This window comes from Fonsecaea erecta (genome assembly GCF_001651985.1).
Source record: "Fonsecaea erecta strain CBS 125763 chromosome Unknown Scaff4, whole genome shotgun sequence".
NCBI classification, from domain to species: domain Eukaryota; kingdom Fungi; phylum Ascomycota; class Eurotiomycetes; order Chaetothyriales; family Herpotrichiellaceae; genus Fonsecaea; species Fonsecaea erecta.
In genome coordinates this window covers 1,682,831-1,703,524 of record NW_017387247.1, presented here as the reverse complement: position 1 = coordinate 1,703,524, position 20,694 = coordinate 1,682,831, and the positions used below count along the sequence as shown (strand labels likewise).

Genomic DNA, 20,694 nt, shown 5'->3' with positions numbered 1-20,694 from the left:
GGAGCTTGAAAAAGGAGGAGAGAAAGATGATGATGTTGCAATTTTGATGAATTCCTTAAGAAGGCTGTTCGGTCGGTCCATTTCGAATATATTTATAGCTTCAATGGTGGCAGTCACGGCATGTGACTGCACACTCAAGCTATTGATTAATTGCTGCCAACACCCACCACTCCCTCCGTTCCATTTCCCATTTCCCATTTCCCATTTCCCATCTCCCTTTTCCCTTCCCCCTTTTCCCTATACCTCGTCCACCAGGCAGACAAGGAGGGATGATAGCAATCCCTACGAAATGCTTTGCGTGTCACAAGCCACTGTGGCGTGGTGCCAGCACTCACTCACCCGCTCCCCTCTGGTATGGGAGAAGAGGACCTTTCTCTTCGGCGTTTCGCCCTGCGGGATCTGGCGAGAGCTTCTTTGACCGAGTCTGGCCATCCAAGCTGCCACTTGCCAAACATGGGATCCTCTCGAATCCCGGGCGTGGAGGCGTTCCCCGACAACATGCCCCTGACGAAGTCGATGGCACCCGGTGTCTGCCGCCACGCCTCGTAGGTGTGCTTGATAGCACTGAGCGTGTCTGCCGTGTGGCAATCGAGTCCGACGGGAGCTAACAAAGCTGCTTCTATCGACTCACGCGGCCCAAGAAGCAGGCCCCACGTTGGACAAGTGGCGCAGCCATCATACGTGAAGAGGTCCATCAACTGGGTGCGCAACTGCTCGATAACCAAGGATTGATCTGTGCTGGACATGATGGCTCTGTTGTTGCGCACGGTGTTGCAGCAGACCAGGTAGCCCCGCACTTGGTCGTGGATCTCCTGCGGCAGCTTGCTGTCACGGACGGTGTCGGAATACACTTGGAGCGCCGTCACGTCGAGCAGAAGCCGGTACTTGAGCAAGGTCAAGCAAACAAGGTGAGGCCCAAAGAAGTCGGCGAACCTTGATCGGAACGGCTCCAGAGATTCGAAGACATCCTGCGCAGATAGGTTCGGGGTCTGCGTGATCGTCTCATGCAGGGGTTTGGCTTCGATCCTGATGGCTTTCCACTTAAGGCATATGTTGTACTTATTGACGGCCAGTCACTTAAGGTAGTCGTAGCATCCCTGTTCGTTGCCGAGGCGGATATCCAAAATCGGAGCGATGGTATACATCCGCACGTTGCGTCCGCCGTGTACTTTATGCAGGGGTATGACATAGGTCTGAGCCAGCCTGTCGGCCCGGGAGGTTTCGATTTTGAGAAGGAGCATGACGAGCTGACGACAGTATCTGAAATCTTCCTTCTTCAAGTCTTGCAGTCAAGTCAGCGCATACTTTTCTAGAAAACGTGGTTGGGTGGATGGTGCCTTGCCCCTGGTCATTGATGGAATACCATCAGCGGGCCTCTGACTCTCTTCCCTTTCGAGCATTATCTGGAACTTTCGGATGACACGACAGGCCTTCTGATGACGGTCCTCGTCCGCCGTTAGGTGCTCAGGCCCACAGTAGCCTTGTAGACCGCATTCTGGGCACGAGATCGGCGTGGTCGTCTTGCCGCAGATCCGGCAGGAGTCGTACCCTACGGCGCCTGAGGCCATGTCTTCTCTTCTCTCAGGGGATGGGATGACAGTAAACAGATATGAGGACTTGAGAAAAAGGTAAGGGAGGAGGAGGAGCAAGAGGGCGCATGAGAATACAAGGCATAGAGGTGTCAAAAAAGCCAGCTAGACCTAAAACGGTTGGTCAAGCAGCCACCAACCACACACAGGACGCAGTTTATTCTCCATTCTCCACTGCGGGGATCCAAGTGCCATTTGAGGCTCAACTATATCAAACCTCACACACATACACACAGACACTGCTGATCGGTTTGCGTGGCAACACCATCAGCTCCTACATGATGTCGTCTGAGAGACACTCCAGAGGCCACCTCGCATCCCTGTGGCACTGCGGCACTGCTAACTGTCTTTTGAACAGACACGTCGTCCTCCGGACATACCATGAGCAGAAAGCAGGACTTGTCGAACTGCCGCTCCCACACGTGCTGATAGGAGAAGAAGGCTCCTTGACTTATCAATGTCTCTAATGGATTCAGATCACAAAACTCCTTGTTCTTGTTTACATTGACATGTGCCTTCGCGTGGTCACTCTACTCTGTTCCCTCCTCATGCACACAATCCGCCTGCTCCCACGACTCCAAGTACTTTGGATTGTACACAATCGAGGATTTTTATCAGTAATCGTTCTGCTAGAGCAGTGTTGAACACCGCAAGGTCCGTTGGAACACCTACCTCCAGTCCCCCATGCTTAGCAGTACATCGAGCCACCCTGCACACCCTCTGCTCCCCTTGTGGCCTGACATGCGCTAAATCTGTAACATAGTACTGAACACCTGGCCGAAAATGTCCCACAACGACTCTGACTCCGATGCCATGTCTTCGTCTTCGTTTCCTGCTTCTGGTGCAACCTCACAACCATACGACGACGAAGTCAAATACCTCTTAGCCGCTCTACGCCCAATCCCGGAACACCTTCGAGGGAGGAGAATGTCGCGGGACCTGGAGAAGGCGGCCAAACGTGCTCAAATTACGGCGGAAAATCAACACGCCATAAGCGATGCCGAGGCGGCGGGATGTCATGTTCGAGACTTTGCAACGGAGTATGCGACCAGCGTTTCTGGAGAGAAGAGCGTGATGAAGGAATAATGCTGATAGAGGTCCGCCGATCGTGAATGTGCTTATGTTCAGACTCGATTCCTGGTTGTCGGAAATGAGGGTGCGGTTCTGTTGGCATGGCATCATGTTGTCGTCGTTGGTAAAGATCATCTCAGAATGTGCAGCCCAGGGAGCTGTCAGATGGACCACACCCCGCTCAGACAGAAGCTCTCAAGCAACCAATGTTTGAGCAAGAGACAAGTTGGGTCTCGAGATTAACCAAAACAAAATTGTACAAAATCTCCCTCTTCTGCTCTTCGTGCATCCAGTTCCTCTCCCCACCAAAACGCTTCGTCTCCCGCGTCTTGCTTCGCCCAGACGGTCTGCATGACATTCAGCACGGTTGCGTACATCTGGTACCCAAACCTTTCGTACCACCGCCTACAGTATTCTTCGACAAGCACACGATGTGTTATGCTGCGTGTCTCCGACCCCGCTATGAAGACAGCAAACAGGAGCTGCTTCTGGATGAACCCGTCCGGTCGGCATGCCGCGACGTGGTCGAGGCAGACCCGTGACAGGAACGAGATTCGTGCGCTCAGCTTGCCTGGGCAGTCGGTTCGTGGCCAGCGGAATACCCTCAGGATATAGATCAACAGCGCGTACCGGAAGCCCTCGCAGCAGTGATAGCGATCGCGTTCGATGTGCATGGTTTCTTCGTCGTCCGAGTCGCAGTCAAGACCCCGGCCAGGATACGAGTACCTGGTGATGGACTGCTCGATCTCCGTGACCAAGACTGAGACCGTCTTGCTCCATTTACGGCCGGAGAGGTTGGCGAGCTGCGTCATTGGAACGAACAGCTCGCGTGGGCAGCCGTTCAGCTGGTAGAATGTCCACGGCTGGCGTCCTTCGGTTTTGAGGACAGTCTCGAGGTATGCGTAGGGCAGGACACATTCTGTTCGTGCCAAAAGGGATACCATGGCGTCCCACCTAAACTGATTAGCACAAGGCCCAGGGAACAGTGCAGGAGTGCCCAGGCTAACCAAAGAATCATCGAGACTTGGACGTTGGCTTTTCTGCTCATCGACCATCTTCTCACCCCACCATAAAGCTCCAGAAGGTGATATGCGTCGGTCAAGTGGGATCTCCATATATTGAGGGCTGAAATGGTGGCCTTCCCGTGGAATCAGATTACAATACAACGAGTTACCTGATTTGGGCACGTACCTCAAGTTGCCAGAGGGCAAGTGCCGTGTCGAGTAGGCTCAATGCATTGGTGTAGTTGCCAACCTCCGCCCATGCTCCCTGGTATAACACCATTGCTGCTCCTTTGTGGCTCAAAGCCTCCATAGGCGGGGAAGCTTGGGCAGGAGACCACAGTCTAAAGTGGCAGGAGATCGCCATAATGGCGTGCAGCAAATGCTGGGAGCCCTGAGTAGTTTCGGGTCTATAGCGGTAAGGGTTGATGCTGAAATCGCAAGTGATTGGATAATTGCAGAATTCTCGATCATCTGGAACGACCGTAGTTAGCAAACGCCCGCGTCAAACCAGACTGGCGTATGGAGCCCAAAACATACAAATGTCGAGAAGGCCAGAGAATTTATCATGCAGTGTTGGAAAGCAGACTTGGGGGATGAAAGAGAGGCTGGTTTGACTGGCATATCCAGATTCTATAAGGTGCTCAATCTCGGACGAGGATCCGCTGACATTCTCTGACGAAACGGGGCTCCATACTGCCGACGAGTCCTGAGAATGTTGGATTTGCAGACATTGTTCTAGACTTTCGCTGTCAGGAGTGTCCACGGCTTCGACTTCTGTTATCACGTCGGCGTCTAATTGTCCATGTAGCCATGGAGCACCAGAAGGAGACCGTAATTGCAGAGGATACGGCTCGATTTGTGTTTGGACTGTACTATATTCTGCAGCCACCTGGGGGTCTTGGAATGCATCTGTTGGTGCTCGAGGAGGACTTGACTCGTCAGTGTTTGTAACGTGTTTGCCGCTGTCAAAAGAGGCCTCTCTTGTCGCAATGTTCCTCGGGACATGCCGGCGCTTTCGTCTCTTTGCTGCTCTCCCAGAGACAAACATATACTGGCGAGGATTGCTAGAAGTGGACTCTTCGCCACGAGCGCTTTGATTGCTGTGAGGCAATTCTCCTTCGATAGAAGACGATGCTCCTGAGCCCCGCCTCGCTTGAGAGAGGGCCGCCTGCACTTTGGGAGGCTTATCAGCGGTGGAGTGGTTGCTGTGCCATGTTAATTGCATGGAATAGCCCTGACACAATCGCCCAGATTGCTGGCAGGTCGTGCATCGCGGCCTTTGTCTATCGCAATGCAGGCCGAACGACTCGCAATTGTGGCAGTCGGATTTTGCAAAGGCTAGAGAATTTGTCCGACGAGTCTTTGGCACGCGCGAGGCCTGCTGATAAGGAGATAAGGTGGTTGCCATCATGAAATGCCTGCCTGCGGCGTTGACGGTTGCACTTCTAACTTCTATTGTCGGCTGTGAAAAGGAAAGCAAGGTCTTACAGGACTCAATGAACCAACAAAAGACAATGCTGCAGGTTGCCGGAGATATACAGAAGAGAAAAGCAAAAGGATCCTCGACACCAGATCAAGCAACCTTATTCTAGCGACGCGTCTCCACTCACGGCTGTAGCGCCAGACGGCAGCCATTACCCGCACGTGTAAGGAATACTAATGATATTGTCGAAGATGAATTGTTTCTGCGTGAGAAATCAAGCCCTAAAAACTGTGGCCAGGGCTATTGCATGGCCAGGGGAGCTCTGCGCTCGACCTAAACAATATTCTACATCCCCTAAAATTCCCTTCTATGCCTTCTTGGCCTCAGAGATTGAGCGCTGTCTCAGTGCTTCAATGATCTCATTGTCATCCGCAACAGCAATCCCTTCGATGGTTCGATGACCAAGAAGCTCGTCATGACGTGCAGCTTGAAGGAGTTCAAAGTTGATATTTGGCCCTTTGAAAACATATCGCTGGTGGGTAAACCATGCAACGAGAAGGAACGAAACCAAGCCAACGGTGACCACGCTGCCGTCTTGTTAGTAGCCCTTCTGCTAAGTGATGTTGTTACATACCTGATCCAGTTCATGTTCTCGAGTGTGACGGGATACGACACGGGAATGCAGTAGATAATGTCGATGAAGACCACCCAGACGCAAGCAAGCACATTCAGCGGAAGACCAAACTTCCCCAAGTCCAAAGCCCTGGGAGGAAGGATCTTGTCGCGTCCACGCCAGGCCAGAATTCCTTGAGGAATCACATATGATGTCGTCATAAAAACGATGCAAGCCCCTACCATGGAAGAAAATGCGGCCGACGAACCCAGGAAGATCAGGCCGTATAGCTAGGGATATAATCAGTAAATGAGAAACCGGTTGCGAGATTCTCACCCACCGAGACGAGTGTCGCTTGTAAGCATGCCGCATTGAGTGGCATCTGCCATCTGGGGTGGACTTGCTTCCAGTACCTCGAGAGAGGGAAACAGTTGTCTCTTGATGCTGACCACATTTGGCGACTTGCGCTGGTGATGTTGGCAGTAGCGCAACCGAAGAAGCAGATCGCAAATGCCACCATGAGGACTGAGGTGGCGGCTTTGCTGCCTGTAGCTTGATAGTATACTTCGATAAGAGGGAGTCCGGTCGGGGTGGAGATGACACTGTTAAAGTCGGTAATCACAAATGATAGTGAGATAGAGTAAGGAAAAGCTGTACCTCGTCAGCACCATTATCCAGCCACGTACATGCATAACTTACCAGTAATAAATCCCATCAGCACGGGATACATCTAGAATTGTCAGTGGATTCACTCTTCCTGCTCGGGTAAGTTTGCTCACAATGACTTTCGGTACATTGACGGTCGGGTTCGGGATTTCTTCGCATCTACACATTGCTGTCAACTCTTGGCTCCCAGTATCGCGTCAACAGCGGCAATTATGCCTCCATCGACGCCAGAATCCTGCAAATACTTACAAATGCGCGCCACAGTCTACACCAAGGAAGCCATAGAGTGAGTTCACGATCCCAAATAGGAAGGCTAACCCGTCATTCGGCCAACCTGTCGAATTGGTGGTATCCGTGAAGACAAATTTGGCAGATTGAAAGTTGGGCGCGGCACACGCCAAAATGGTGATCATTGTGACCGCCAGGGACGTTGCTGAGAAGTAAACTGTTCGCACATTAGTGAAGAGGTAGGCAATCCCATGAGAGACAAACATACGAATGAACTTGTTCCACATAGGAAGCCATCTGGTCGCAAACACGTTCAGTGCAACGGCTAACCAGGTGACCACCACGAAAACCAACCAGATATGCCATCTTTGGATAACATAGTCTGGATGATTGAGAACAGCAATTCCAGTAATCATTGCCGCAATGAAATTTGTGACGCTGGCGAGCCCCAGCCACCATCCTAATGTGCTGATACCCGCAGATCTGGCGTGGCTTAGTAGGGGCTAACATAAGCAGATTCTCGACTTACATGTAGGAAGCAAATGGCCCCCATTCAGGAGAAGAGACCACAAAAGACCAGTAGTACTGAGCACCAGCGACAGGAAACGCGCTGGACAGCTCGGCCATGCCGAATCCTGTGACTGCTGTCATAAATGCAGCGATGATCAGAGTCCAGATGGAACCCGCAGACGAGGCTTCGATGAAGCCGGTACCGAAAGCACTGCCAAAGCCGTTCCAGGTTGCAAGGAGGGCATAAGACATTGATATGAGGGAGAGGAGGGAAAATCGTCGTGGCATCGCTCGGGTATAACCCTGAGCCCGCAACTCGAGGTCATCAATGTCGATCTGAGCATTTTTGCGGTCTGCCGTGGTGGAGGAAGTTGCCATCCTGAGGCACTTTGTGACGGAGTCTGGTCAAAGGGAAGTGAAGAAGTTGTCGCCGCTCACGAGGCGGCTGCTGTCCTTTCATGATATGTATCTGTTCGTTATACGAACGTGCACTGTCGACTTGATAAGCTAGGGGTTGGCCTCGATTGCCTCTCTAGGCATGAAAGATAAATCCCTGAAAGTCCAGACCCTTGCGATAGGCTGACACAGATACACCACGCACCAGCCTCAGCTAGTAAGTGGTCCAATTTGAGGTTTGTCTAAACTTTCGAGGTTAGTATAGCTGGCCAAGAACGATAACGCTCAATTGGGCAAGTGAGTTTGTGGAGATGACCGACTTCAACCGGCCTCTGAGATAAGGATCTTGGAGAGCCACAATTTCCCGTTCAGGTAGGAAAGTTATTCGGGGGATGCAATTATAATATACAGGCTTGTGAGGAAATGGGGGGTGGGTTCAAGAGCATTGTAATGAAAAGGAGAGAATGGCAACAACAATAATCACGACCGCCACGGCGGAAAGGGTTTTCCTCCCAATCAAAGTGGAGAGCCTTCCACCCGTCCTCACCTTCGAGGCTGATGCCGATCCAGCAGATGTGATAAAAGCGCTCAAAATCAGTGGCGGATGTAGGGTCAAAGGGGCCGTTGATAAGAAGATCCTTGCCCAGGTGGAAAGGGAGTTGCGCCCACATATCGAGGCGGATGTTGTGTGGGAGGGAGACTTCTTTCCGATCCAAACTCGGAGGGTTGAGGGCATGATCGGCAAAAGTCCAATCTGTGCCGAGCATATCATCAACCATCCACTCTATCAGGCTGTGTGCAAGGAGTTCCTGACAACCAAGAACTGGTATTGGAGTGGTCAAAAGAAAATCTTTGCAACGTCGGATCCTCAGCTCAACAATTCGATTTGTTTCTCCATCGGACCGGGAGCATGGGACCAACCTCTCCACAGGGACAGCTGGTGTCACCAGACTTATGAGAAAGAAGTGGCAGTATATCCTGACAATTATGATCGAGATGTTGGCATCGGCTGGTTCATTGCTGGTAAACCTGCGACTCGAGAAAATGGTGCGACAAGATTTATCCCCGGCAGTCATCTCTGGTCCAAGGACCGACCACCTCAGGAGGAACTTGCTGTACACGCCGAGTTAGAACCAGGGGTAAGTCCCGTTGCCATCCTGAATCCCGACGCTCGTGACACTGACGGTGTGTGCAGGACGCCTTTATGATGTTGAGTTCATGTTATCACGGTGGTTCTGCCAACAAGACGACAGATCAGGAACGGTTGCTCTTCAGGTAAGGTCATTGAGCCATTCACATGAAACAGGAAGGCCTGACTACTTTAGTTGCTTCATGACCAAGGGCTGGCTGCGGCAGGAAGAAAACCGTGAGTTCCTCTCCCTTTTCGGTAAAATTGAAGACTGTGACACATGCTAACACGCTGGCCCAGAATACCTGGCCATCTCACGGGAGGTGGTGCTTAAGATGCCTGTCCATATCCAACAGCTGATGGGTTACAAGCTGAGCCAGCCGTTCTGTGGGTGGGTGGAAAGTGATGATCCGCGTGTTGTGCTGGACCCATCGTTAAAGGACGACCCGTCAGGACATTATGACGAAGATAAAGACGAGCATTAATCCTCTGAATATCTCGGTAGGCCGCGCGGCCAGGTGTGTAGATGTGTTTGCCGTGGTTGCACCGGTTAGTTCTCTGTAGCACCACCGCAGTAAGTCCGACTTGTTCTCCCGGTATTATTGGTGCCACATGTCTCCTGTCTAGTGTCATCGTGTCCAGTGCTCAAAGTGGGAGGTTTGTTCCAGCTGTGAGAAGAGGACCGAAAGAAAAAAGATCAAACTTATTTACCGTTTGGGCTATGCCTTGGATTGTGTCAACTTAACGTAGAGCCAAGGCGCTAATATCCTTGCTCACAGCCACTTTTGAATACACATTTGACGCTAATAATTATAGCGCATTTTGTGGCCTTGGCATCACGACGAACCACAGGTTTCACGTGTCTTACCAGGACCACCATTCCATCCTGACCTGGCATTGAACCTGGAACTGTCTGGCATGCCCCTTGTCACAGGCGAATGATCCATTCAGCTCAGCACATTCTTTAGACGACGTCTGGATGCGCCAGACAAGCTTCAATATGGGCCCCCAAAGAACCCGGTCGTTGTTGGTTCGCCCTTTCCGCCGGGGTTGGCACAAGGAAGCGGAGGACATCACACTGCAGTGCTGGAGCTCAGTCGAGGAGTATAAGAAGCACGTCACTTGCCAAAAGGCCCAGCTGCTCAGCCACTTGTCCATGACGCGCCCTCCACATACGGAAACGACATGGCCGACAAGGGCCCCTCTACCGCGACACCGCGGCTCGAACTCTCCCTGCAGACAGCCGAGCAGTCGGTGGACGATGAGCCGACACTGTGGAAGTCCATAAGAAAGTGGCCCAAGATCGTGGGGTACTCCCTTGGTTTGACGTCGGCCATATTGCTCAATGGATTTGACACGTCGATAGTGGGCAACCTCTCAGCGATACCAGCGTTTCAGTGAGCCTGCCTTGTCCTTGGAATCGATTTCGTCGCCAGAGCTAATATTATGGCCCTCAGGGAAGACTATGGCCAAGAATTAGATCACCGCTTCATCATCCCCTCGATGTGGGTGGGGCTTTGGAATTCTGTCGGCACGCTTGGTGCTATGATCGGCAGTATCATCGCTGGCTGGCTTCAAGACCATGTTGGGCGACGTCCGACACTTGCTCTGGGAAGCCTCTTGTCGGCCGCAGGAGTAGCTACTATATATTGTTCGCATTTATTCGAGGCATTGGACTCGCGGAGGAGCGCCTTTTTGGCAGCCAAACTCATCCAGGGGGTGGCTGTTGGAACACTCCTCTGTTCCACACAAACATATCTCTCAGAAATCCTCCCACTGACATTGAGAGCAACGGTCATGGCCTTTTTCCCGGTGTTCACGCTGCTAGGGCAACTGGTTGGTGCAGTCATCGTCTATACATCCTTGAAATATCCGGATAACCAGCCCTATACTACCCCGATAATTGCACAATGGCCATTTTCGGCTGTGCCTTTCATCCTAGCTCTGCTGGTGCCGGAGAGTCCGACTTACCTGCTCCGGAAGAAGGCATACGACAAGGCATTGAAAGCTCAACAGCGCCTCGACAGTTCGAGAACCGAGCCGCAGGAGAATATCGACAGCCTGCTGCTCTCGTTACAGAAAGAGGAAGCACAGTCCAGACACGATCGAGCAACATATATGGAATGCTTGCAGGGCACAAATAGGCGGCGTACACTGATAGTCACCCTGGCAAATATGCTGCCTCAGCTTTTTGGGCTTTCCTTGCTCGGTGATGCCAGCTATTTCATCCAGATCATCGGAATGAGCGCACAAAATGCTCTTCTATTCCTTCAACTTGGCGTTGGCCTAGGGTTGCTGGCCAATATTGTCAGCATGTGGCTTGTCACAAAGGTTGGACGGCGAGTCCTCGGCTTGACGACGTTGACCGTTAGCACAGTCCTCTGGCTGGGTATGGGAATCGCCGGGTGTTTTGACGGTGTTGTCGTGATATGGTATCAGATCTCCCCTGTTGAGGTAAACCGACCTGCTGATCTCTTTGCAGGTACGCGGCGGTCACCATGATGGCAGTAGTCGTGGTCGTTGGTGTTGGAATATGGCCGGTCTCGGTCGTCGTTGGCGCCGAAACCTCGTCTCTTCGGCTCCGTGCAAAGACCCAAGGCATCGGTTGGTTCTCAGGAGCCTTAGCGCAGGGAGTCTTTGGGATCAGTCTCCCTTATGTGTACAACGTCGATCAGGGTGACCTAAGGGCCAAGGCGGGATTTATCATCGCAGGGTTCTCGGCTATCGCGTGTGTGCTGACCTGGCTCTTCGTTCCAGAAATGAAGGATCGCAATGCCGCAGAAATCGATGCAATGTTCGAGCACCGATTACCCGCGAGGAAATTCAAAACCTGGCAAGGTACAATTTCCGAGGTTGTCACGGATGGTTCCTTCGAGTCCCAACCACGGTCGGCATAGAACGAATCAATTCCAGGAGCGTTTTCTCTCATAATATTTGGGCAGGTCAGCACACGTCGATCCCTCCAGCCTTGCCTTTCACCTAGCGTGCTCGTGCAGTCGGTGGGGCCTCTGGATAGTGCATTGCTGACAACCTCACGGACAGACTGGAGGCACCAGTGGATGTCGTGCAACCCTCGCTGTCTCGCAATGAAGGACCATAGACTTGCACCTGGGAAGCCATTGTACCAAGAACTCTAGGGCTTTCTGTGCATCAGGGACAGGTCGATTCCCGGATCTGCATCTCGTCAAACCTCGGCAAGCGCTATAGCCGGCATTGCTATTAAACAATGCCTCCCGGTTAAGTCCACTCCAGACCCCTCACTCCGCTTCCTCCGCTCACATCCGTCATCGTGTCCTCGTACGAAAGACTGGTGGAGAAGACCACCCTGACCACTGTCCGCTGACCTTGGCGTGAGAATGGATCTCTGGCAGCAAATCAGAAACACCAGGCAAGAACAGAGCATTGACGCTGCTTCAAGACTTGTCCCGCGGATAGAAGGTGTGGCAGGGCCTCCCGTCCCTTGATTACCATAAGAGGGACCCCTTCTTCCCTCTTGCTGTACCACTACTCCTGACTCGACCCGTCCCATACAATCTCTCTTTGTCCCGCAAAACAAGATGACGGATACAAACCCATCAATGGGCGCCATCGTCCACTGCGATGCTCTCGTAGTCGGAGCCGGATTCAGCGGCATATCCATGCTATACCGTCTCCGCAAGGCAGGTTTCAATGCCAAGGTGTTTGAGTCTGGAGGCGACTTTGGCGGGGTCTGGTACTGGAACCGTTACCCCGGAGCCCGCGTGGACTCCGAGTGGCCCTACTATCAATTGAATATCCCTGAAGTCTGGCGCGACTGGGAGTTCAGCGAGAAGTTCCCCGGTCACAAGGAGATCCGGGCGTACTGCGCGCATATCGACAAGGTACTCAACCTCCGCAAGGACGTGCAATTCAATGCGCACGTGGTCGATGCTCGATGGAATCCGAGCGACGAGAAGTGGACGGTCAAGACCGAACAGGGCCACATTGCACAGAGCAAGTACTTGATTCTGTGCACAGGCTTGCTGCACCGGAGACATATCCCGGACTTCCCTGGCTTGACGGACTACAAGGGGGTCCTGCACCACACCGGCTTCTGGCCAGAAGACATGAGCGTGAAGGGAAAGAAAGTGGGCCTTATTGGAGCCGGCGCCACCGCTGTGCAAGTCGTGCAAGAATTGGCCAAGGAAGCCGACCAGCTCACCGTCTTCATGCGACGGCCGAGTCTGTGCTTGCCCATGGGCCAACGCCCGCTCAGCCCCGCAGAGCAAAAGGGCTGGAAATCCTATTTCCAGGCTCTGTTCCGCGAAGGCCGTAAGTCGAGGGCTGGGTTTCCCGGCTCAACCGAGCCATGCGGTGTGCTTGATGTATCTGACGAGGAACGCGAGCGGCACTTTGAAGAGATTTGGGAGAGAGGCGGCTTCAACTTCCTCATGACGAACTACAACGACGTCGTGCTGAGCAAAGAAGCTAACCAGAAAGTGTATGACTTCTGGGCGAAGAAGATGAGGCAGAGGATCAAGGACCCGAGGAAGCAAGAGCTGATGGTCCCGGTCAAGGCACCTTATCACTTCGGCACCAAGAGAAGCCCTCTGGAGCAGGACTACTACGAGATGCTCGATCGCCCGAATGTCGACATCATCAACATGAATGAGAACCCTCTCAAAACGTTCAATGCCACCGGCGTGCTGATGGAGGACGGTACGCAGCATGATTTCGACGTCATGGTTCTTGCGACGGGATTCGACTCCTTTTCTGGATCGTAAGTTATTGGACTTTGTTGTCGCTGATCATCACTAAGCTGTGACCAGGTTGACACAGATGGGATTGAAAAACAAGGACGGCGTCGATATCAAAGATGTCTGGAAAGACGGCATTCGCACCTACCTGGGGATGACCATCAACGGCTTCCCCAACCTGTTTATGGTTTACACACCTCACGGTACGTCTTATTCCCCTCTCTTCTCACTCATCCATTTTCTTAGGGACTCAGTGCTGACTTACCTCCTCATTTAGCTCCGACCGCGTTGTCCAACGGGCCCACCATCATCGAAGCACAGAGCGACTTCATCCTGTCGGCAATCGAGAAGCTGGAGAAGGAAGGCGCTGGGACGATCGAGCCAAACCGCGACGCCGAGGACTCGTGGGACAGCATGATCGACGCCATGAACCAGCACACGCTCTTCCCACTCACCAACAGCTGGTGGAACGGGGCCAACATTCCCGGCAAGAAGGTCCAGATCCTGACCCACCCGGGCGGCATCCAGATGTACGAGGAACAGTGCCGCGACACCCTTCCCGACTGGAAGGGCTTCACGGTCGTGCACCACCACAAGGATGAGAGGGAGGAGAAGAGCAACGGCGTTGTGGCGAGTGAGAAGGTCGTGCCGACGGAGAAGACGGTCGAGATTGCGGTACCGGTCTAAGCTTGTCATCCAGGAGGAGAAGGAGGAGACGCTGAGATGTTTTAGAAGGAGAGTGCTAGACACCTAGCTAGATGAAGACGAAGAGGATTGAGAAGACAATTTGAAATTCAAGCTCGGGACAAACAGTAAACCACCCAGACATTATCAATCGAATGCAGCTTTTCTCCAGCTCACTTATCATATCGTTGAGAGATTTGAATAGATTTTTTCTACTATAAATGACGCCCTTCTCTTCGCTTGTTTCATCTCCTTCCCCTCTCCTCTCGCCTGGTAGGCCCGAGAGGGCCGCAGAAACACGAAACTTGGGTCGAATACATGGATATCGATACATATCTATATATATAACTATATATATATGCGAACCTACCAAATAACCACCATCCTAACCTCGACGCTCCTACGAAGTCTCTCGCCTTCTTGGTCCGGAAGCGCAAAGGCACTGTGCGCCACCCACTCGGCGACCTCATTGCCGTCGCGGCGATGCGCCTCGCTGTCGAACAGCTTGAGGGCGTAGACCTCCTCTGGTTGTTGCTGGCTGATATAGAACCAGCGATGCTGGCTGCCGTCACGGGGCGCCACGGCCAGCATGTTCTCGCTGCGGAACTCGGGCTCAAAGCCCGGCCGGGACTTGTAGACGCGCTGCAGCGCGACATACGGAGTCTTCCCGTCCTCCCCCTCCTGCTCCTCCTCCTCCCGCCGCCGCCGCGGCAGCAGTGTGCGCGGGTCCATGAGCCCCAGCGGGTCGGCGGCCACGGGCTCCAGCGGCCGCCACACGCTGAGCATGGCCCAGCGGGGACCCGTGTAGTTCTCCCCGCTCCACTGCCACTGGTCGGTGATGCCCTGGAGCCGCATGGCGGCGTCTTCGGCGGCGATGATCTCGGCGCGCAGGGCGAAGAACTTGTCCCGCTCGGCCGCGCTCGTGCCGGCCATGTTGTTGTTGTCGGCGAAGAAGGTCGGCGCCACCGCGCGCAGCTGCGCCCGCGCTCCTGCCGCCGTGTAGTCGCCGTGCACGATGAAGAACGGCTGCATGCTCTGCTGCGTGAAGCGCGGGTGCTTGGGGTCGAACCCGGTCGGGGCGGTCTGCTTGATGTCTCGCACCGTGGTGTTGATGGCGGCCGCGCAGCGCACGCCCAGTTGCGCTTTGAGCAGGGACACCAGTTCGGGCCAGTACGTCCCGTTGACCAGGTCCGTGTCGTGGAAATCCGGGATCGAGTCGCGCTGCGGGGGCAGTAGGGCCGACGAGTGTCTCATGACTTTGAACCCGTGCGTATTGAGATCGAAGTTCGAGAGTCCGTAGGGGCGAATGTCGGTGACGGGACACTCTACGCTTCGGAGCTCGGTCGATGAGCCGTTGAAGATATGCAGGATCTCGGACTCTTTCGGCGCCGACGTGCTGCCCCAGTAGTTGAACGAGGCGGTCAGCGTGTCCTTGTCCTTGAGGGCGATAGAGGACGAAGGATGTGAATTAGTAGAGGTGGTGGTGGCAGTGGTGGTAGTCGACATAGTGACCGTTCTCACTATTGATGGTCTGAGAGAATTCCGTAGAGAAGAGCAATGTCCTAGCTAGCGGTTCTGTGACTTTTGACTTGAAAGTGATGCTTCTGATTTTTCTTAATTCTTGGGTCGTCAGTAGAAGTCGGAAACATGAACAATGCTGACGTCGAGGAGGTCCAAGTAGTCCGTCGTAGTCAGCTCATTGCTGGTCCACAGACCTTTATAAAATGGCTCACCACATGAGCCGCTCCTTTAAGGCGGCAGCTGCAAGGGACCAGGCCGTTGGGACGCCTGAGGGATGCAGAGAAGGGATGGGCTTCTTGCGAGGTGGTCTGTGTTCTGTAGTTTGCATATGTATATAAACGCTGGAGAGTGGGTGAAGGGAGGGCGTGAAACACATATAGACATACCCAGTAGATATCCAGGACATCACAACCCCCGGTGTTCCTTTATGTCATATGTCCTCCGTCCCGGGCACAGACTGACTCGTCGACTGACTTACGTATACCGTCTCGTACATAGCCATAGAAAAGAACGCGACAACAGGGGAGGATGGGAGGCCTGAAGATCCCTCGTGCTTCTTTCGTCTTGTCGCTGTCGCCGTATCTGTTCGTCACCATAGCTTTTCGCTTCTCTCCACTAAATATCGGCACGCACAGCCGCGTCTCGTTTGATGGGCGCCGATCGTCCCAACCTCTCGTGCCTTTATGACGTATGCACGTATGCGTCCAACTTGTTGTCGTTGTTGTTCTTGCTGTAACTAGGAACCACGGATGGTATAGTATATGTCTCAAGGGTATATCGCATTATTTAGTTAGTTCTCGATCATCCCGTTAAGCTGCAAGGCAGAGCCCTTCATGGTCGATTTGGTGCTGTTCTTCCATGTCACATATGAGAGCAACAGGCTCTATTTCTCCGAATACGATGGACGGGAGTGTCTCTCTCCAACCTCGCAGGATCCGAGCATCTGAGTCAGCTCAACGGCAGGCACGAGGAAGAAACTTCCACTGTGGGGGAATATGGGACGTGTAATAATCACTGGTAAAGAGATGGAGGTGGACCTCGTCTTTCGGATTCACTTTCACGTTGGACGCCGAGTCGTGCTCCGGTCAAGTGAGACGCCAGACAAAGATGGTTGGTGTAGTATGTATAGAGATAGAGGGATACATTTGATGTCCTTCCACTAACTCACTGCCAAACAATAACAGTTGACTTGTCGAGTGCATGCAATGGAATGTTTTATTGTGCATCATACACTTGGTATCTCTTCAACTCATGATTGAAACTGTTCTCTCAGGCGTGGCCTCCCTTGCCGCCCATGTTCTCAAAACCCCTCAACCAACAAGGCAGCTCGTCTCACTCTGACTACAGAGCTCCGGTCGTCTCGTCCCGAAACTTCTTCGTTCCCAACGAGCTCGTGTCGTAGCCGTGCTCCTCCAAGTATCGCCGGAATCTCTCGTCTTCCTCCTCGATCATGCCCTGGCCAACGTTCGGCAGCCCCACAAACGCCACAACCGCGCTGAAGATGCACAGACTGCTGCTGACCCAAAAGGGATACTGGCCCTGCTTGACCGTGTCGTCGCCGGCAGCATCAATTAGAAGAGGAAACACATAAGTGCCGACAAAGGCGCCCACTTTTCCCCAAGCCGCCGCAATACCGTAGAACTGTCCGCGGATCGGGGTGGAAGAGAGTTTGGATGCGAATAGGCCAATGTTGTCGCCGGGTCCAACTTCACCCAAGGCCATGAAGATACCGGTCAGGATGATGAACCCGGCAACCCGTGAAGGATGGTTCAGCTCCGAATAGGCGCCCGTCATGGCGAAACCAACGATACCTTGCAACAAAACACCCGAGATGAGACACCACTTGGGACCAATCCAGTCCGCTAGGAAGGCACCAAGGAGGGAACCTGGAATCCAGAAACTGCAATTATCTGTCAGTCTGGTTTCTGAACCTGAGCCAGAATACGCCGTCGCTGATCGATGCGGCCGGAGACACAGTCTCCAACCAGGGCAGCTCACCTGTTGATGGCTGTAGCCATCCCGAAATTCTTCCACAGAGGTGCATTTGTGGGGAGGATAAAGACCAGCCATGACGACGCAAAGATGCCAAAGGAATAGGCGGAGAAGTTCTACTACCTGGTTAGAACAGACCTCGATGACAGACACTATGACAAGACTCACATAAACAAACCAGATGACCGAAATGACTGTACATCTCCACCAATAGAACTTGACAATCAGCCACACCGGAAACTTGTGCATCTTGTTGCGATTATACTGTTCCGGTTCTTGAAGTTTTATTCTGAGGGACGTCAGCAACAATGGTGCCATCACATCTAACCAGGGACAGCTTACCGGAGGTAGAGCAGACTCAGTGGCGGAATGGCCCCTAATGCTAGACAGATCCGCCACGCCGCACGCAAGTGGTTTTCGCCAGTCGCAAGCACCACAATCATAGGGACGAATGCACTGATGACAAAACCCAGATCAATCTGAAAGTCGGTAGCGAGAATAAACCAGCGGTTGCGATGGCCTTTCTTGAGTTCGCCGGTCGATTCGGCCGCGCCAACCGACCCGGCAGGGCTTGATGGTGTCAGTACAACGAAAAGCACGACGGGAACAGAGAGCCTTACTATTCTCCTCCAATACCCAGGCCGATCAGAAAACGATAGGCCGACAGAGCAGCGAAGAGACCTTGGGTGCTGCCACCTGCTCCATAGGCGCCGGCGCAGAGGATTGAAAAGATTATGAGGACTATGCACTTCCGTTAGCACCGGGGTTTGCGGGCGGTTAGAGTCGTACTGATGGTGGAAATGAGCAACGTATTACGGCGAGACCAATGGTCGCTCAGAATCCCAAAGAACAGATGTCCAACCACGGTGCCCGCAAAGGCAATACTAGGGACAGCACTCTTGTACGATGACTTGGTGTACTGATCACCATAAATGAGCTGCAGCATCGTCGACACTGAGCCGATAACACCGTTCAGATAGCCGTCGGAGAAGAGCCCAGCTCCACAAGCTATTACTGGCCAAGATCGCTCCCATCTCCCCTTTGGCACTTCGGCGAGAGGTGCGGCGTGGGCAGCGACGTCCCGTTCTTGGTCTGCATCGTAGTCGTGCGAGGCAGGGAGCTTCGTCTCCTGGACCTGCTTCTCATACTCCATCTCGTCAAGTTACTGTTCCGGACGATTGGGGGAGTCTGCAATCAAAATCGTCGAGGGACATCGAGCGTGGGAAACTGGAGCTGACGGACCTCCATTTCAGGTGTTGCGCCAGCCTGCATTATATTGTCCCTTTGAGATAAAATCGACAGTCCAAGCGACGAGTCTCGCCAGCGCCCCATTCATGCTGCAGAGATTTTCCCGAGATAGCTTGATGGCAGCATTGAGTCGCATTGAACCGAAAGAGGAAGGAATACTGCATGGTGGATTGAGGTTCGTCAGCCAATCATGTTGAGCGGTTAAAGCACATTGTGCAATGGACGGCAATGCCACGAACGACGAGTTCGCCTGCGGCAATTAGACTCTGGTCTGATGGGCCCAATGCTCATGATAAGAAGATTCTCACGCTGTGAAGACGGCGTCGGAACCGTTGAAACGCTCCTCAAATGCATCCCACACGTGGCATATACTATGGGCTAAGCGGCCACGTCTCACCACAATTTTTGCCTCTGCGGCAAGACTCGATAATGTAGGGTAAGGGAATCTCATTCTAGAACCAGCCAGGCCACGGGTTCGACCGACGGCTGATCTTGGGTCAAGGCTACTGGATGCCGTTCATCATTGCTCGGGACATCTGTCTTCACAATACTGCAGAAGAAACATCTCCAGCTTCTCACTCTCAGTCGTAGTAGTTCTGGACTTTCATCCCCTTGAAGTTGAAAGAGGTCCCTTCGCGCTTTTCTATCACTTTCTTGTAATGCACATCTTTGACGCGCGCTCGCACATATTCGGTTCCTGTCGGGACTGACTTGTTCGGGTTCTTGTCCTCGTCCGATAGAAGGCCAAGACGCTCCAGGAGAGGTGACGGGACGGTCCTCATGGGAGTCCTCGCTCCAGGGCGACTGAAATAGAGCAAGCCTAGACGAGGGATGTGCATTTGATCTTTCGGAGGCGTGACAACCCTGTGTACTGTTGATTTGATGAAGCCTGTTCTTTCATTTAGCCATCCTGAATTTCCTGATCATCGGTCGCGTCTTACCATTTGTGAGGAAAGACAACGTGTCGGCGGCGTTACACGTGATGCCTCCTTCAACAGGCTTTACCCACTTCCATTGCCCTTCAGGCGTCCGGATCTGTAGGCCTGCGACGTGCTGTGAGAACAGTAAAGTGAGGCTGCCAAAGTCTGTATGGCCCCCTTTGGTATACGCTTGAGCTCTGTCCCATTCGTCCTGAGTTCTCACATTGTAGATCATATATCGAAGGTGGTCATCGGACTCTCCATCGTAGGCATGTGCGTCCACGAAGTAATTCTCCGGGAGTTCAAGAATGATGGCAATGAGCACATATAGCTTTCGAAGGACCTTGTCCCACAATTCGCGATGGAATGCCGAAATCTCCTCCCAATTCTCACGGACAATTTGGTGCTTCGGCACATTCTCGTAGATAGGAATGGGCTTTGGGATATTGAGCTGCACAGGATGAGCTTGCTGAGTGTCAATTGAAGTAAGGAACACACCATCTCGACGTTCTCCTTGACGCCACTATCTCCAACCCAGCGCGAGTTCTCCCTGTAGCCAAAGTACTCTCCTTCCGCAAAGTTACATGGGAAGAAACGCTTTTCTTCGACTGGTTGCTTGAAAAAAGTGTTGCCGAAGCTGAACTGGCGGAGCACCTTGCTATCGTCGATGCCACTGTTAACCACCGTCCAGAAGCCGACTCTCGTTACGGCATCATAAAGTTGTTTGGCCAACGATTGTTTGCCTCCTTCCTCATCAAAACGGGATAGGTCGATTGTTGTAAGTGGAGCCCAATCAAGGTCCTCTTTCGTATACTGTGGCCGGTTCCACGGCTTGATCAGTATCTGTTTGGCTGGCTGTGGCGCCGATTCAGTGTCGGTGGCAGATGGCGCCATTTTCGGGTCTGTGTTGCTCTGTCACGTTAAGAGGAGTATCTTGGTTCACAGAGCCGTCAGACCTTTCAGTCAGGTGGTGTGGGCGGTGGTG

The 20,694-nt window shown here is 53.0% G+C and overlaps 10 protein-coding genes across 10 annotated transcripts; 4 read left to right on the top strand and 6 right to left on the bottom strand.

Moving 5' to 3' along the window:
- Positions 1-335: 335 nt before the first annotated feature.
- On the bottom strand, positions 336-1,568 carry AYL99_05375 (hypothetical protein; the record flags this gene model as incomplete). The annotated part of the gene is made up of 3 exons (XM_018836887.1): positions 336-1,026; positions 1,078-1,282; positions 1,364-1,568. The coding sequence occupies 3 exons, from the start codon at positions 1,566-1,568 to the stop codon at positions 336-338; spliced, it is 1,101 nt and encodes a 366-aa protein (XP_018693740.1).
- An 804-nt stretch (positions 1,569-2,372) lies between these two features.
- AYL99_05374 (hypothetical protein) lies at positions 2,373-2,675 on the top strand (the record flags this gene model as incomplete). The annotated part of the gene is made up of 1 exon (XM_018836886.1): positions 2,373-2,675. One exon carries the CDS (start codon positions 2,373-2,375, stop codon positions 2,673-2,675), a length of 303 nt encoding a protein of 100 aa, XP_018693739.1.
- Positions 2,676-2,899: 224 nt separating this feature from the next.
- Positions 2,900-4,935, bottom strand: AYL99_05373 (hypothetical protein; the record flags this gene model as incomplete). Its single annotated transcript, XM_018836885.1, has 5 exons — positions 2,900-3,614; positions 3,668-3,798; positions 3,852-4,135; positions 4,202-4,869; positions 4,904-4,935. The coding sequence occupies 5 exons, from the start codon at positions 4,933-4,935 to the stop codon at positions 2,900-2,902; spliced, it is 1,830 nt and encodes a 609-aa protein (XP_018693738.1).
- Positions 4,936-5,454: 519 nt separating this feature from the next.
- AYL99_05372 (hypothetical protein) lies at positions 5,455-7,482 on the bottom strand (the record flags this gene model as incomplete). Its single annotated transcript, XM_018836884.1, has 8 exons — positions 5,455-5,674; positions 5,722-5,990; positions 6,041-6,351; positions 6,400-6,430; positions 6,480-6,525; positions 6,616-6,811; positions 6,863-7,077; positions 7,124-7,482. The coding sequence occupies 8 exons, from the start codon at positions 7,480-7,482 to the stop codon at positions 5,455-5,457; spliced, it is 1,647 nt and encodes a 548-aa protein (XP_018693737.1).
- Positions 7,483-7,964: 482 nt separating this feature from the next.
- Positions 7,965-9,114, top strand: AYL99_05371 (hypothetical protein; the record flags this gene model as incomplete). Its single annotated transcript, XM_018836883.1, has 4 exons — positions 7,965-8,639; positions 8,696-8,775; positions 8,826-8,866; positions 8,930-9,114. 4 exons carry the CDS (start codon positions 7,965-7,967, stop codon positions 9,112-9,114), a joined length of 981 nt encoding a protein of 326 aa, XP_018693736.1.
- Positions 9,115-9,814: 700 nt separating this feature from the next.
- On the top strand, positions 9,815-11,526 carry AYL99_05370 (hypothetical protein; the record flags this gene model as incomplete). The annotated part of the gene is made up of 3 exons (XM_018836882.1): positions 9,815-10,026; positions 10,087-11,061; positions 11,112-11,526. 3 exons carry the CDS (start codon positions 9,815-9,817, stop codon positions 11,524-11,526), a joined length of 1,602 nt encoding a protein of 533 aa, XP_018693735.1.
- Positions 11,527-12,186: 660 nt separating this feature from the next.
- AYL99_05369 (hypothetical protein) lies at positions 12,187-14,031 on the top strand (the record flags this gene model as incomplete). The annotated part of the gene is made up of 3 exons (XM_018836881.1): positions 12,187-13,367; positions 13,417-13,547; positions 13,622-14,031. The coding sequence occupies 3 exons, from the start codon at positions 12,187-12,189 to the stop codon at positions 14,029-14,031; spliced, it is 1,722 nt and encodes a 573-aa protein (XP_018693734.1).
- Positions 14,032-14,394: 363 nt separating this feature from the next.
- AYL99_05368 (hypothetical protein) lies at positions 14,395-15,534 on the bottom strand (the record flags this gene model as incomplete). The annotated part of the gene is made up of 1 exon (XM_018836880.1): positions 14,395-15,534. One exon carries the CDS (start codon positions 15,532-15,534, stop codon positions 14,395-14,397), a length of 1,140 nt encoding a protein of 379 aa, XP_018693733.1.
- Positions 15,535-16,890: 1,356 nt separating this feature from the next.
- AYL99_05367 (hypothetical protein) lies at positions 16,891-18,694 on the bottom strand (the record flags this gene model as incomplete). Its single annotated transcript, XM_018836879.1, has 6 exons — positions 16,891-17,449; positions 17,548-17,657; positions 17,710-17,830; positions 17,884-18,111; positions 18,162-18,282; positions 18,331-18,694. 6 exons carry the CDS (start codon positions 18,692-18,694, stop codon positions 16,891-16,893), a joined length of 1,503 nt encoding a protein of 500 aa, XP_018693732.1.
- A 676-nt stretch (positions 18,695-19,370) lies between these two features.
- Positions 19,371-20,603, bottom strand: AYL99_05366 (hypothetical protein; the record flags this gene model as incomplete). The annotated part of the gene is made up of 3 exons (XM_018836878.1): positions 19,371-19,678; positions 19,731-20,160; positions 20,208-20,603. The coding sequence occupies 3 exons, from the start codon at positions 20,601-20,603 to the stop codon at positions 19,371-19,373; spliced, it is 1,134 nt and encodes a 377-aa protein (XP_018693731.1).
- Positions 20,604-20,694: the final 91 nt, after the last annotated feature.